Here is a 13,878-nt window from a genome sequence, read left to right on the forward strand (position 1 = left end):
CATGAATGACAGCACCCTCCTCATTTCAGCGCACCACTGCATCAATGTTCCATTTCACCTAGCCAGTTTCAGGTGGCTTCCAACCACAAATTGTAACTAAAACTGTTAAGAATATGTGTATTGAGCATGAACCTCTCTAAAAACAAACCAATCAATGAAGCACATTACTTAGTTTCTTTTCTCCTAATTAATTAAGACAATTAAAAAAAAAAACAATTGTCTGATATATATTTAGAGAAAATTCAGGTGGCTTCCAACCACAAATTGTAACCAAAACTGTTAAGAATATGTGTATTGAGCATGAACCTCTCTAAAAACAAACCAATCAATGAAGCACATTTACTTAGTTTCTTTTCTCCTAATTAATTAAGACAATTAAAAAAAAAAAAACAATTGTCTGATATTTATTTAGAGAAAATGCAGCTGAAACTGTAGAGAATGTATGTATTAAACACAAACTTACTAATAAAAGCACATATACTAGCTATAGCTAAGTTCTTTTTTCTACTTTTAGTAGTTGTAAGTTATAACAGATGCTAGGCTAGAGTTACCAACATTCATATCTGCATATATGTGTGCTTGAAAGAGAATGAGTAGCCTGGTTTGCAACGTACAGACAAAAATATAGGATACCATGTCTAAGAAAGTTTTGCTTTGTGTTCTGGGTCTTGGCCTGGCTCTTATTTGCCATGCCCAAAACAGCACTCAAGTCTTCCTTGACCTCCATAACGCTGCACGTAGAGCGGCTGGGGTTGGTCCCTTGCAGTGGAACTCAAGCCTAGAAGCATACGCTAGGAAATACGCAAATCAGAGATATGATTGCCAGCTGATTCACTCAGAAGGGCCTTACGGTGAAAACATCTACTGGGGCTATGGTCAGGGGTTCATGGACGCTGAGGCCGCAGTTAGATATTGGGTTGATGAGAAGGACTATTACGATTACAACACCAATTCTTGCTTGAAGGGCAAGGACTGCTTGCATTATACCCAAATAGTATGGAAGAATTCTAAAAATCTTGGTTGTGCTAGCTCCCATTGCTCTAATGGAGGAATGTTCACCACGTGTAACTACTATCCTCCAGGGAATTATGTTGGAGAAAGACCATATTGAAAAGAGCCAATTATGAAGCATACTGATGCTTCTACTATTTGTTTGATGAATAACAGCTAAAATGTTAATTGATAATGTGATGTATATTTGTTGTTTAAATTCATTGTTGGAGTAGAAAGGCATATGACATTTTAACCTGTTTTTGTAATCATTTATTGAGTCCCAGACATTAATTACAGACTCCATAATCCAAATTTATTTGAATGCAATGGGTGGAACCAGCTCTTATTTCTCTGTGAATGCTTAAAGCTGTAAGCTTGGTATGATGTCATCGGAATTAGGTTTGCAACTTTACGTGAGTTCATTGGGCAAGGGTGTGGTTTAGCCGTTTAGGAAAGCCAACGATAGGAGGTGGTATTATCTATTATGAGTGTGTGTTTGGCATGAGCTTATAAGCTCGGGTTTTAACTTTTAGTTTTTTAGCTTTTTTGTACAGCTTTTTATAATCTCATTTTTTTTCACATTTTCTTATATTTTTAAATATTTTTCAAAGTACAAACATATTTTAGCACACTTTTAGTAATTTTTTTTTTTTTTAATTAAAGCAAAAATTTTCCTTTATGTGTAACTGTATGCAACATCCCAAACTTTTACATAGAGGTTGATCCTAGTGTTGCATGCAATTATTTATATAAAATAATCAATCTAACGACAGGATGTGTCCTGCAAATTAAAATGTCTTTCTTATGACTTATGAGGGACGGAATTATCAAGTAATCAAGTGGGACCATGACCCTTTTGAAAAAATTATAAATGGTGTATTTTAATATATTTATTGTTTGAAAATTTTGGCTAAAAATTCATACTTGGGCCTACCTCCAAATAAAAATTAGTTCCTTCAAACCCAAAAATTGAAGTGGTCATCTATCCCATATATGCATCTGTTTGGTGGCCCTCCAAAACAAAAACATAAGATCCATTTTTCTTAACAAAACATAAACAAATCTCTTGTAAATTTTTTTTTTTTTTAAATCTCAGTTAAAAAAAGAAAACACAAATGACTATAACTATGTGTTTTGTATGACATTTTGGTTATTTGCTTATTTGGAACCCAAATTTAAAAGTTTGGGACTTCAAGAATTGAATGTTGTCGTGCTATTTAGCTTTACCAAAAAAAAAAAAATTTATTATTATTTTTTAGCAAAATAAAATAACTTTACAACTGAGCATTATAATTTTCTCACATCATATTTTTCCTTAACTGGTAGAATAGATAATTCAATATAAATACACAATAATAATAAATACTTATCAATAACTACCACAATTATCAAATTTTATATTTAGAAAAAATTTAAAAAATAGAAAAAAAAAATTTGAACAATCACCATGCATTACATGGGTTACTTACTAGTTTTTAATAAAAGGGAAATCTTCTCAAACAAACAATATAAATTTTTAATAAAAATGTAGACAGTACTCTGGACAAACAAAGTGTAACCACTTACCATATAGACTATAGACACTTATATTTTATTTGGGAGTTCATAAGGGAATGAAATTGAATGATTTGAATAAATTATAAATGAGTGAAAATAAATGAAATCGAATGGAATGTATTTAAGTAATAGAAAAGAAAATAAAGGAAATTAATGGAATGAAATTAAAAAAATATTGTTAGGATTTTTTTTTTATGAATGTTAGGATTTTTTAATATAAGTGAATGGAATGTTAGAAACCTTGTTTGTAAGTATTATTAGAAGGAATAGATCAAAATCATTTTATAACAACATTACTATTATATACTTATTATTTTAAAATAAATGGCTAAATGAATTAGGGTATTTTGAGAGTTTTAGTGAAAATTTCATTAAACCTAATTTTGTTCCCTTTGATTCTTCCCAATTTTGGGGGAAATGAAAACTTTAGGTTTTGAGAGAAAATGGAGAAATGAGTATTCTTTCATATCCATTTCATTCCTCTACTTAAATTCCCAAATAAAGAATGATATTTCCATTTTTCTATTAAAACTCTCAAACAATGAAATAGAATAAATATTACAAAATAATTCTTTTCATTTCATTCATTTTCCTTCCTTTCCCTCGTTGCACCTAACAACATAATGGTAACAAAAGGACAAATTTGATCATTTCTCAATGGTAAGTGTGGGGCCCAAATGATTTACGGGCCAGGCCCATCTACCTGGGGAAAATCTGAAGGCCCAAGCCGAGGAGGGTTATGGCCCAAACTCGACAAAATAGCCTGTGGATATCGCCGAGGACGGCTCAGTCCTCGGCAGACCCAAAGTTCCCCCCCCTGAAGGAAGGGTAAAAACGGTATAGGACCGAAATCAGGACGAAAGATCTAAAATATCCAAGGAAAGCTGCTCTCACTGCCATTCAATGCTCTGAACCTGACAGAGCCGCAGTCTTTGGCATTTACAACCACCCCCAACGACTTTGAATATGGGCTGATGGGACAAGTATCAATTTTGGAAAGGTTGACCCTATACGTGGGCGAAGGACAGTGGACGCAGGCGAGTATAAAAGGAAAAATAAGTAACCTAAAGAAGGGGGTTGGGAAAAATGGCCAAAAACCAGAGCCTCCCAGCCCACCTCCAGGAGAAAGACTCCAGGGGTGTAGAAAAACTTAAACTGGTACGAACACCGCGAAAAACCCCACCGCCTATCGATCAAGGCCTAGCCTTCCAAACCCACGCTCTACAAATGATGTTGTTAGGGGCCTTTTCACGTGCAAACCCAACACTGTTACGATCCGCCACGAATCGCGTCCTTACAATTGGCGCCGTCTGTGGGAAGGCTTGTGTGTTGGTATAGGAAGTGGGTCGATAGAGTTTCTTCGTTATATCTAACCGTTGGTTATAGAGTTCTAGTACAAAGTTCTGTTACGGACTACGTTTCTTGACTAGGGGCTTGGTTGAGGAGCTAACTCCCTTAAAGCCAAGGTCCCCCGTAAAGAGCAAACTAGGCACGTGGTAACGTTAACCGTATGGATAAACTCTAGGGGCTTGGCTGATGAGCTAACTCCCCTAGAGCCAAGACCCCGCACAAAGAGAAAACTAGGTTTTGGACAGAACCAAGGCATTGCATTGTCCTCGGACTCAAGCCTCTAGGGAAACTAACTACCTGGATGTGGAAAACTAGGTTTTGGACAGAACCAAGGCATTGCATAGTCCTCGGACTCAAGCCTCTGGGGAAACCAACTACCTGGATGTGGAAAACTAGGTTTTGGACAGAACCAAGGCATTGCAATAGTCCTCGACTCAAGCCTCTGGGAAACCAACTACCTGGATGTGGAAATAGGTTTTGGACAGAACCAAGGCATTGCATGGTCTACGGCTTCAAGCCTCTGGGGAAACCACTACCTGATGTGGGAAAACTAGGTTTTGGACAGAACCAAGGCATTGCATGGTCCACCGGACTCAAGCCTCTGGGGAAACCAACTACCTGGATGTGGAAAACTAGGTTTTGGACAGAACCAAGGCATTGCATGGTCCTCGGACTCAAGCCTCTGGGGAAACCACTACCTGGATGTGGGAAAACTAGGTTTTGGACAGAACCAAGGCATTGCATGGTCTACGGACTCAAGCCTTTGGGGAAACCAACTACCTGGATGTGGAAAACTAGGTTTTGGACAGAACCAAGGCATTGCATGGTCTACGGACTCAAGCCTCTGGGGAAACCGACTACCTGGATGAGGAAAACTAGGTTTTGGATAGAACCAAGGCATTGCATAGTCCTCGGACTCAAGCCTCTGGGGAAACCAACTACCTGGATAGGGAACCAACTATTTTAAAAAAAAAACTATGGCACATAAACCTCAAAATTCATCCGAAGAGAGCTCCGCGTTAACAGATGGGTTAATACCTTGATTGCGCGGATTCCTCGGTCCACCCTCTGATCCCCCAATATCAAAGGGGTTGATGCAATACGGCGTAACATATTATCCAGAAGCACAACCAAAGCCCCTCGCTACTCGGCTACCCTCTCGGACGAATTACTTAGAGTTTGTCGTACTCGAACATCGCTCTTGCATGCATCACGTAGCACTTAGCCGTTATCCCGATTAGTTCCAAGAGTTTAATTTATTTGATGACTAACCTTGTTATGTTTGATAATATTTGTAAGTCTAAACTAGTAGGAATCTGTGCCTTTCTCTGCCTAGAATATCATTAAGGGCAAACTCATATTTAATATTCATGCATAAAGTAGTGGTTACGGAGAAGAAAGATATGTATAGAGAAATAAACACATATTTTATTAAGACAAAGGAACAGTACAGTGTACAATGGAAAACTGAAACAAAGCCTACATCGAAGCTAACTACGTAAGTAACGAAGAATACAAGAGAGTAAAGATAAAGCCAAGGAGGCAGTTCAGAGGAGAGGTTGGCTACTGCCTCGAGACCTTATTCCCCCTCCATGCTTTTGCACGCCCATAACTCAGGCAACAAAAGAACCCAACTTGGGGCCTGCACCGGTACAGAAAAGGTGCAGGAAACCTGACCTCAGGCTAACACCATCTACAGAAAAGGTGCAGGGAGCCGGAAGTTGGGAAGCCCCCGCAAAAATTTGCCTGCTACAAGGCAGACGGCGCTGATGGCGGAAATTCCTTTTTCTGACATACCAAAAAACTGGCATGACCAGAACCTGCTTCGGATTTTGACTAAAAGAAGGAGGAATACCATCTTCCTCCTGTCAAGGCGGAGGACTGGCTTGAATCTGTGCCATCCTTGTCCATACCATATCACCTTGAGGATTCGGTGCCTCTGAAGCGTGCGGAGACCTTTCATCCCTATCCAAGCCTCAAACATCTTGCTTTGGGGCAGTGGCACTAGAAAGAGAGATCGTGGATATGGAAGAAATATAGTTCTGAAGGGAACGGGAGAGTTCATGTGCAAGTGAAGTGATCCCCTATCCCATTTATACCCAGAAGTAAACCGATGGCATTTAATTCGCGCAGCGTCCCAAGGAACGCTACAGACAAAATGTCTCTGACTCGATTTCCAACGTCGTCTGCAACCCTGAGGATAAAGGAGTCTCGAGAGGGTGCACCTCGAACACTGGGACGCCAAAAGGTACCGCGTGATCAAAGGTTATGGAAACACCTCTTAATTTGTGGGCCCAGTAAATTCGCGGCCCAGGCCCGTTCAGCATATGGGCCCAGGGACAGAACCAAAGTCTTGTATGGTCCTCGGACTCAAGCCTATGGGGAAACCAAGTACAAAAAATTATAAAAATTACAAGTTTTGGACAGAACCAAAGCCTTGTATGGTCCTCGGACCCAAGCCAATGGGGAAACCAAATACTTGGATAAGAAAAGGTTTGAATCCCGTAAGATGGGTTACTTGATAAAAATGTCAGGTCACTTCATCCACGGCTTAAACACCATAAAAGGTTAAGGCCAATAAAGGTGTAAGGAAGGGGGTGGAAAGCCCCAGCACTTAGTCATATAAGAAGGCCGCTCATTTGGTGGGTGCTATATCTTCAAATGGTTATTCCTTACATGACATCAAGCCTTCGTTTCTCTCCTCGGCTAGCATGGGGTAAGTATTACTCTTCACTGATCGGCCTTATTATGTCAAGCATTTCTATTAAAGTTATGGCGACGTCTTTTTATTATCAAATCTTTTGGTCTTAGCCGTCATTGATTTAGATGCTATATTAATATGCCGAGCAGCGTTTGTAGATCCAAAAGAAAAAAAAAAGCATAGAGACAAAACATGCGAAATAAAATAACAACGATTTTTATTAATACGAAAAATTATTACAATGTACAAAGAAGGGCTCGAACGAGCCTATACAAAATGCGAACTGCCTAAGCGATAGTTACATCCGTAGTACAGATAACTAAACTCCCAGGCGTCTTCTAAACTCGTTTTCAAAGTCTCTCCAATCTTTGCCTCGATACTGCTCATATAATGATAAGAACCTTCTTTGGGAAGAAATGGCGGAGAAGGAAATAGTAAGGAAGAAATCAATGAAGAAGATGGAGGAGATGAATGAAGAAGATGGAGGACATGAGTAAAGAATGAGGAGAAGAAGAGAGAAGAGATGAAAAGAAAGAAAAATGAGCAAAAGAGAGAGAAGTGGAAGCACCAGGATGGAACTGGTGCTGGGAAGACTAAGAAAGGGAGATGGAGAATAGCCCCAGTGAAGGAAGAGAGGAAGAAGTAGAGACGCTTAGTCCCTGCCTCGATCCTGACTCCCAACACACTAGAGCCATACTAGGTATGCTCATAGGAGAGCGGTTGGTACTGATGATGGGTGTTCTCGACTCAGTCACGACGAAAGTTTGACGTGACGAGTCCCTGCTTCGGATTTTGACTGAAAGAAGGGTGAGGTTGATTTTGAGTCTTCGCCATCCCTGTCCCGATCGAGCCATAATGAGCTTTATTGGAACATGGCGTCTATGGGAGGGGTTTGGCTCCTGCATCACTCGTTGTTATGATAAAGTGTGATAGAGAAGCGGAAAATAATTCCCATCTCCAGCTCGTCCAACGGGCTCGTCCAGAGCCTACAACGCAGGATTGATCCCAGAGTTTATCCAGAAGAGGAAGAAGCGTCCATGAATAATAGCACCACTCCATAAACTGTCCTCCATGAGGCATGATCGTCCATTGGGTTCGTCCATGAACAATCGATAGATATCTTTGGACGAACCAAACCGTCCTTCGAATAAGTTAACTTCCATTAGCGGTTACAATTTTATATCCGTTGAGGTAGTTAACTCCGGAGTTGTTGGTTTCCACAAATCCTGGAACGGTTATTGGACAAGTAACCGTCCCAGGCTCCCTATATAAGGGACCGGTCTGAACCCGACAAAGGGAAGATTCTCACTCAGACAATTTTCCAAAATACTTGGAACTTCCTTCTCTACAAAACTAACTTCTCCATCGGAGGGGGTTCGACCGGTCTTCTCCGGTCTCCTCTTTGATTGCGTTTCCTTCCTTGCAGGCCATCAACCGTTTCGATAGCCCACCGAAACCAGGCCATCCACCTTACTGATTCGGAGCGATATCAGTTGGCGCCGTCTGTGGGAAGCGAAGGTTGTTTTGCGACTTTCTTTTCCGCGACAAAGGGTTAGGATGGTCAGGACCAGGTCGAGGGCTACTAGCCCTAGCCGTCAGGGAAGCAGAGGCGCTTCAAGTGATCCCCAGCGTGATCGCCAATCTGCACCAGTCATGCAGACGTCATCCGTTCAGAATATGCAATCCATGGCGGCTGCAATGGCGGAATTGACTCGCCAAAACCAGGAGTTAAGGATGGAGATCAGTCAGAGAAGACAGACACGTGAGGAACACGCAGGACAGACACAAGGCCATGGTGACAAAGAGAATACTGAGGTTGGAAGCCAGTTTAGAGGCACCACTTCACGGGTAGTGCCACACTTGAAGGAGGAGATGGACCAAATGAAGAAAGTCATGGAGGAGATGAAGGAGAACATGAGGAGAACTAATCCTATAGAGGATTTGGTCCACAGAACAGATTCTCCTTTTACGGCTTCCATCAATGGCCACCCCTTACCATCAAAGTTCAAACTGCCTTCCCTGGACTCGTATGATGGGACGCGTGACCCCTTTGATCACATTGCAACATTCAAGACGACAATGCACCTCCAAGGGGTCCCTGATGAAATCATGTGTCGAGCCTTCCCTACTACCCTTAAAGGCCCGGCACGAGTTTGGTTCAGTAAAATCCCCCCAAGTTCCGTAAGTTCTTTCGAAGAGTTAAGCAAATTGTTTGTTAACAATTTCATCGGGGGACAGAGGCACAAGCGCTCTTCGTCCAGCTTACTGACCATAGAACAAGGGGAGAACGAAAGCCTGCGGTCATTCATCACTCGCTTCAACAGGGAAGCCCTTAGCGTGGACGAGGTGGACGACAAGCTTCTACTGGCAGCCTTCCACAATGGGATTAATTCGGATTTATTTATCCACAAGCTATACGAGAAGGAGCCGCAAACCATGGCCGAGCTCGTCCATTCGGCTCAGAACTTCATGAATGCAGAAGATGCAATCATAGCCAAGAAGAGGAAAAGAGCTGAGAGGATGGAAGCGCACCCAGCTCGACACTCAGAACAAGCCCCTCGTCCAAAGAAGGGACGGACGGAAGATAGAAAGGAACGAGATGGCAGGAAGACAGGTCCCATGGGAAGAAGCCAGAACTATACGCCCCTGAACGCTCCACTTAATCAGGTGCTCATGCAAATCAAAGACGATCCTTCTTTAAAATGGCCAGAGAAGATGAAAGGGGATCCCAACAAGCGCAATAAGAACAAATATTGTCGCTTTCACAGGGACCATGGGCATGACACGGATGAGTGTTATGACCTAAAACAGCAAATTGAGAACCTTATCAGGCAAGGAAAGTTGAAGCACTTTGTTGGAAGGGATCGTACAGATGAGAAGCTGAAAGGCAAAATGGAGGAATCATCCCGGCCCCCACTTGGAGAGATAAGGATTATCGTTGGAGGGAACCTGATGGGGCGATCTTCCAAGTCGAAGAAGACGTATCTCAAAGCGGTACAAAATGTCCAGCTCTCTGGACGACCACCAAGGACGAGATTAATGGACGAGCCAACCATTTCCTTCACCGATGAAGATGCTGAGAGGATCCATCACCCGCATGACGATGCGATCGTTATTACACTGCTCATTGCAGATTATACAACCAGAAGAGTGTTAGTTGATAATGGAAGTTCAGCAGACATATTGTACTACCCCGCCTTCCAACAGATGAGGCTTGGACGAGATCAACTTCGTCCAGTATGCTCACCGCTGATAGGATTTGGAGGAATGAAGGTGCAGCCCGTGGGTACCATTACATTACCAGTGGTGGTAGGGTCATACCCGCAACAGATAACCAGGGAAGTCAATTTCCTCGTGGTAGACTGTACTTCTTCATACAATGCCATCATCGGAAGACCCACTCTTAATAGTTGGAAGGCGATAACCTCAACCTACCATCTATCAGTCAAATTCCCTACGGAGTACGGGATAGGACAAGCACAAGGAGATCAGTTGGCAGCTAGAGAATGCTACTTAGCCATGATGGCTTTGGACGAACAGATGCAGACAATGAGCATCGAGGAGAGAAGAGTTATTGCAGAGCCCACGGAAGTGTTGGAAGATGTTCTTTTGCAAGAAGATGATCCTGAGAAATTTACCAGAATTGGAACAGGTATGAAGGAGAAGGCAAGAGAAGACCTCATCCAGTTCCTGAGAAAAAGTATTGACGTTTTTGCATGGAGTCATGACGACATGCCAGGAATCGACCCAAGTGTGATCACTCATCGATTGAATGTATACCCCTTTTTTAAGCCTATCCGTCAGAAGAAGAGGGTATTCGCTCCCGAGAGGGACAAGGCAATCAAAGAAGAGGTTCAAAAACTAACCACGGCAAAGTTCATTAAGGAAGTCTATTACCCGGACTGGTTAGCCAATGTGGTGATGGTGAAGAAAGCTAATGGAAAGTGGAGAATGTGTGTAGACTTCACTGACTTGAACAAAGCATGTCCCAAGGATAGTTATCCTCTGCCACGCATTGATCAATTGGTGGACTCTACTGCTGGCCATCAGTTGCTGAGCTTCATGGATGCCTTCTCAGGATATAATCAGATCAAGATGGATGAAGCCGATCAGGAAAAGACTTCCTTCATCACCAGCCAAGGCTTGTTTTGCTACAAAGTGATGCCCTTCGGCTTGAAGAACGCAGGGGCAACTTATCAAAGGTTAGTGAATCATATGTTTCGTCCACAAATAGGACGGAATGTGGAGGTTTATGTCGACGACATGCTTGTGAAGAGCATAGACGGGGGAAGCCATCTAGACGACCTACAGGAAACCTTTGAAACACTTCGGCGATATAAGATGAAGTTAAACCCAAGCAAGTGTGCATTCGGAGTATCGTCGGGAAAGTTTCTGGGGTTCATGGTCTCGCAAAGAGGAATTGAGGCAAATCCGGACAAGATCCAGGCTATATTGAACATGGAGCCACCGAAGAATATCAAAGAAGTCCAATCCCTCACAGGACGAGTTGCCGCCTTGAACAGGTTTGTTTCGAAAGCCACAGATAAGTGTTTACCTTTCTTTAAAGTCCTCAGGAAGGCATTTGAGTGGACGGACGAATGCCAAAGGGCCTTCCAAGACCTGAAGGACTATCTCACAACTGCCCCATTATTAAGTCCATCCGTGCAAGGAGAAGAACTGTACTTATACTTAGCGGTGTCCCCACACGCCGTAAGTTCAGCTTTAATCAGAGAAGAGGGGAAAATACAGAAACCGGTGTACTACACCAGCCGGGCACTCAGAGGAGCAGAGGGAAGATATCCGCTCATGGAGAAATTGGCTTTTGCGCTGATAACGGCTTCTAGGAAGTTGAGACATTACTTCCAAGTTCATGTCATCAATGTCATAACGGACCATCCGCTTAAGAAGGCAATGAACAAGTTGGAAGCCGCAGGACGACTGATTCAGTGGGCAGTTGAACTTAGCGAATTCGACATTCGGTACCAACCGAGAAATGCAATAAAGGCTCAAGCCTTAGCAGATTTCATCGCAGAGTTCACTCCAAGTTACGAAGACCTGGGGGAAGGAGAGTACAACAAATGGGTCATCCATGTAGATGGATCATCTACATTATATGCTGGAGGAATAGGAGTTGTTTTGCAGTCGCCGGAAGGGGACAAATTGAAATACAAGGCCCGTCTGCAATACCAGACTACTAACAATGAAGTGGAGTATGAAGCCCTTTTAAAGGGGTTGGAACTGGCCAAATCTGTAGAAGCAGACACAATACTTGTCATGGGAGATTCTCAACTGGTCATAGGCCAAGTCAATGGAACATATGAAGCCAAGGAAGACAGAATGAAGAAGTATCTAAGGAAGGTAGTACGCCTTGTGAAGAAATTCAAAAAAGCAGATTTTGTTCAAATCCCAAGGGAAGAGAATGTAGAGGCAGATACTCTGGCGAAGGAAGCATCTGCGAATGAGGCGTTGGACGATATAGATGGTGTATACTACATGCCAAGTATAGACCTTCCAGAACTGATGCAGATAGAGGGAGAAGAAAATTGGATGACCCCAATAGTGTCCTACTTAAAGGACGGAAGGCTTCCAGAAAAGAAGGACGAAGCTAGGAAGCTCAAGGTCAAGTCAGCCAGGTATGTGCTTATGGACGAGGTGTTATACAAGAGAGGTTTTTCCCAGCCTCTCTTAAGATGTTTGGCCCCAGACGAAGCGAATTACATGTTGAGGGAGGTTCACGAAGGAGCATGCGGGAACCATTCAGGAGCCAGATCACTCGTCCATAAAGTCATCCGTAGCGGGTTCTATTGGCCAACCATCCAAGCTGATGCTAAAGCATATGTCAAAGTATGTGATCAATGTCAACGCTTCAGCAACATTCCCAGACAACCAGCAGAATATCTCACGCCAATGATGGCCCCTTGGCCTTTCGCGCAATGGGGACTAGACATTTTGGGGCCCTTTCCGACTGGAACTCGGCAAATGAAGTTTCTGGTGGTGGGAATAGATTACTTCACAAAATGGGTGGAAGCCGAACCCTTAGCCAAAATTACGCAGCAGAATGTCAAGAACTTCGTCTGGAAGAACATTGTATGCAGATTCGGAGTACCTAGAGTACTAGTGTCTGACAATGGACGACAGTTTGACAATACACCCTTCAGGGAATTTTGTGAACAGCTTGGAATGAAGAACCATTACTCCTCACCTTCCCACCCACAGGCCAATGGCCAGGCAGAAGTAGCGAACCGATCCTTGCTGAAGATCATCAAGACTCGGCTCGAAGGGGCAAAGGGAATATGGCCGGATGAATTACCAGGTGTTTTATGGGCTTATAGAACGACAGCGAGAACTCCAACAGGAGAGACTCCTTTTAAACTAGCCTACGGAAGCGAGGCAGTTATACCAGCAGAAGTACACATGACGAGCCACAGGGTGAGGAAGTATCAAGCTGAAGAAAACGAGGAACAGCTCCGTCTTAACCTTGACCTTATGGACGAGGTCAGGATGGATGCAGAGCAGAGGACAGCAAGGTACAAAAATCTAATGGCAAGACAATATGACGCTATGGTGAAGCCTAGGCGTTTCAACATCGGGGATCTCGTCTTGAAGAGGGTTACCTTGGCAACAAGAAACCCGGCCTACGGGAAACTTGGCCCAAATTGGGAAGGACCTTATAGGGTTATCAACTGCAAAAGGCAAGGATCCTACTATTTGGAAGCTTTGGATGGGCGGAGGCTGGAACACCCTTGGAATGTTGAGCACCTCAGGAAGTACCATCAATAAGTGCTGACTCTTCACCAGTGTCCTTGGACGAGGTATCCGGACGAGCAGAAGTGTTTACTACTATTAAGTGTTTTTAAGTATTTTAATAATCCCCTAGAAAGTACATTAGTGTCTTCACTTTTGTGCTATTCATGGATGAGTTGGTTTGTATTTCTAATTCAATAAGGCACTAGCTCATGAGCATGTGCCATGCCTGTGGACGAATGATTACATAAGTTTGGGTTTTCAAATATATATATTGTTTTAAAGTATATTATTGGAATCCTTATATGGTCATTTAGATTGATCCGCAAAAAAGAAAGCGAGCATGGACGAATGAAATCCTTGGACGAAAGGACATATCGTCCATGAGCTTTCCTCCAAAGGAAAGATGAAAAGGTACATCCGTCCAAAGCAAGAGACGAGATGAAACCTAAGCTGAAAATGAAGCTAAGGTCTATCCGTCCGTAACACAGGACGACATGGAACCTAACCCAAAATTGAAACTAAGGTTCATT

At 42.8% G+C, this 13,878-nt stretch overlaps 2 protein-coding genes across 2 annotated transcripts; both read left to right on the forward strand.

The window, feature by feature from the left end:
* Window positions 1-549: 549 nt before the first annotated feature.
* LOC115951013 (basic form of pathogenesis-related protein 1-like) lies at window positions 550-1,271 on the forward strand. Its single transcript, XM_031068320.1, has one exon. It carries the CDS (start codon window positions 635-637, stop codon window positions 1,109-1,111), a length of 477 nt encoding a protein of 158 aa, XP_030924180.1. The 5' UTR covers window positions 550-634; the 3' UTR covers window positions 1,112-1,271.
* A 6,887-nt stretch (window positions 1,272-8,158) lies between these two features.
* On the forward strand, window positions 8,159-12,771 carry LOC115950248. Its single transcript, XM_031067478.1, has 5 exons — window positions 8,159-9,049; window positions 9,269-10,253; window positions 10,836-11,946; window positions 12,013-12,688; window positions 12,760-12,771. Exons 1-5 carry the CDS (start codon window positions 8,159-8,161, stop codon window positions 12,769-12,771), a joined length of 3,675 nt encoding a protein of 1,224 aa, XP_030923338.1.
* The last annotated feature ends 1,107 nt before the right edge of the window (window positions 12,772-13,878 follow it).

Source organism: Quercus lobata, chromosome 6 (assembly GCF_001633185.2).
Source record: "Quercus lobata isolate SW786 chromosome 6, ValleyOak3.0 Primary Assembly, whole genome shotgun sequence".
Taxonomy (NCBI): domain Eukaryota; kingdom Viridiplantae; phylum Streptophyta; class Magnoliopsida; order Fagales; family Fagaceae; genus Quercus; species Quercus lobata.

Coding starts and splice junctions, on each gene's coding strand:
- LOC115951013 (XM_031068320.1), top strand. CDS start 635: ATGTCTAAGAAAGTTTTGCTTTGTGTTCTGGGTCTTGGCCTGGCTCTT.
- LOC115950248 (XM_031067478.1), top strand. CDS start 8,159: ATGGTCAGGACCAGGTCGAGGGCTACTAGCCCTAGCCGTCAGGGAAGC. Junction 10,254..10,835: donor ATTTACCAGAATTGGAACAG/GTATGAAGGAGA, acceptor GTCCACAAATAG/GACGGAATGTGGAGGTTTAT. Junction 11,947..12,012: donor AAGGAAGACAGAATGAAGAA/GTATCTAAGGAA, acceptor TCAAATCCCAAG/GGAAGAGAATGTAGAGGCAG.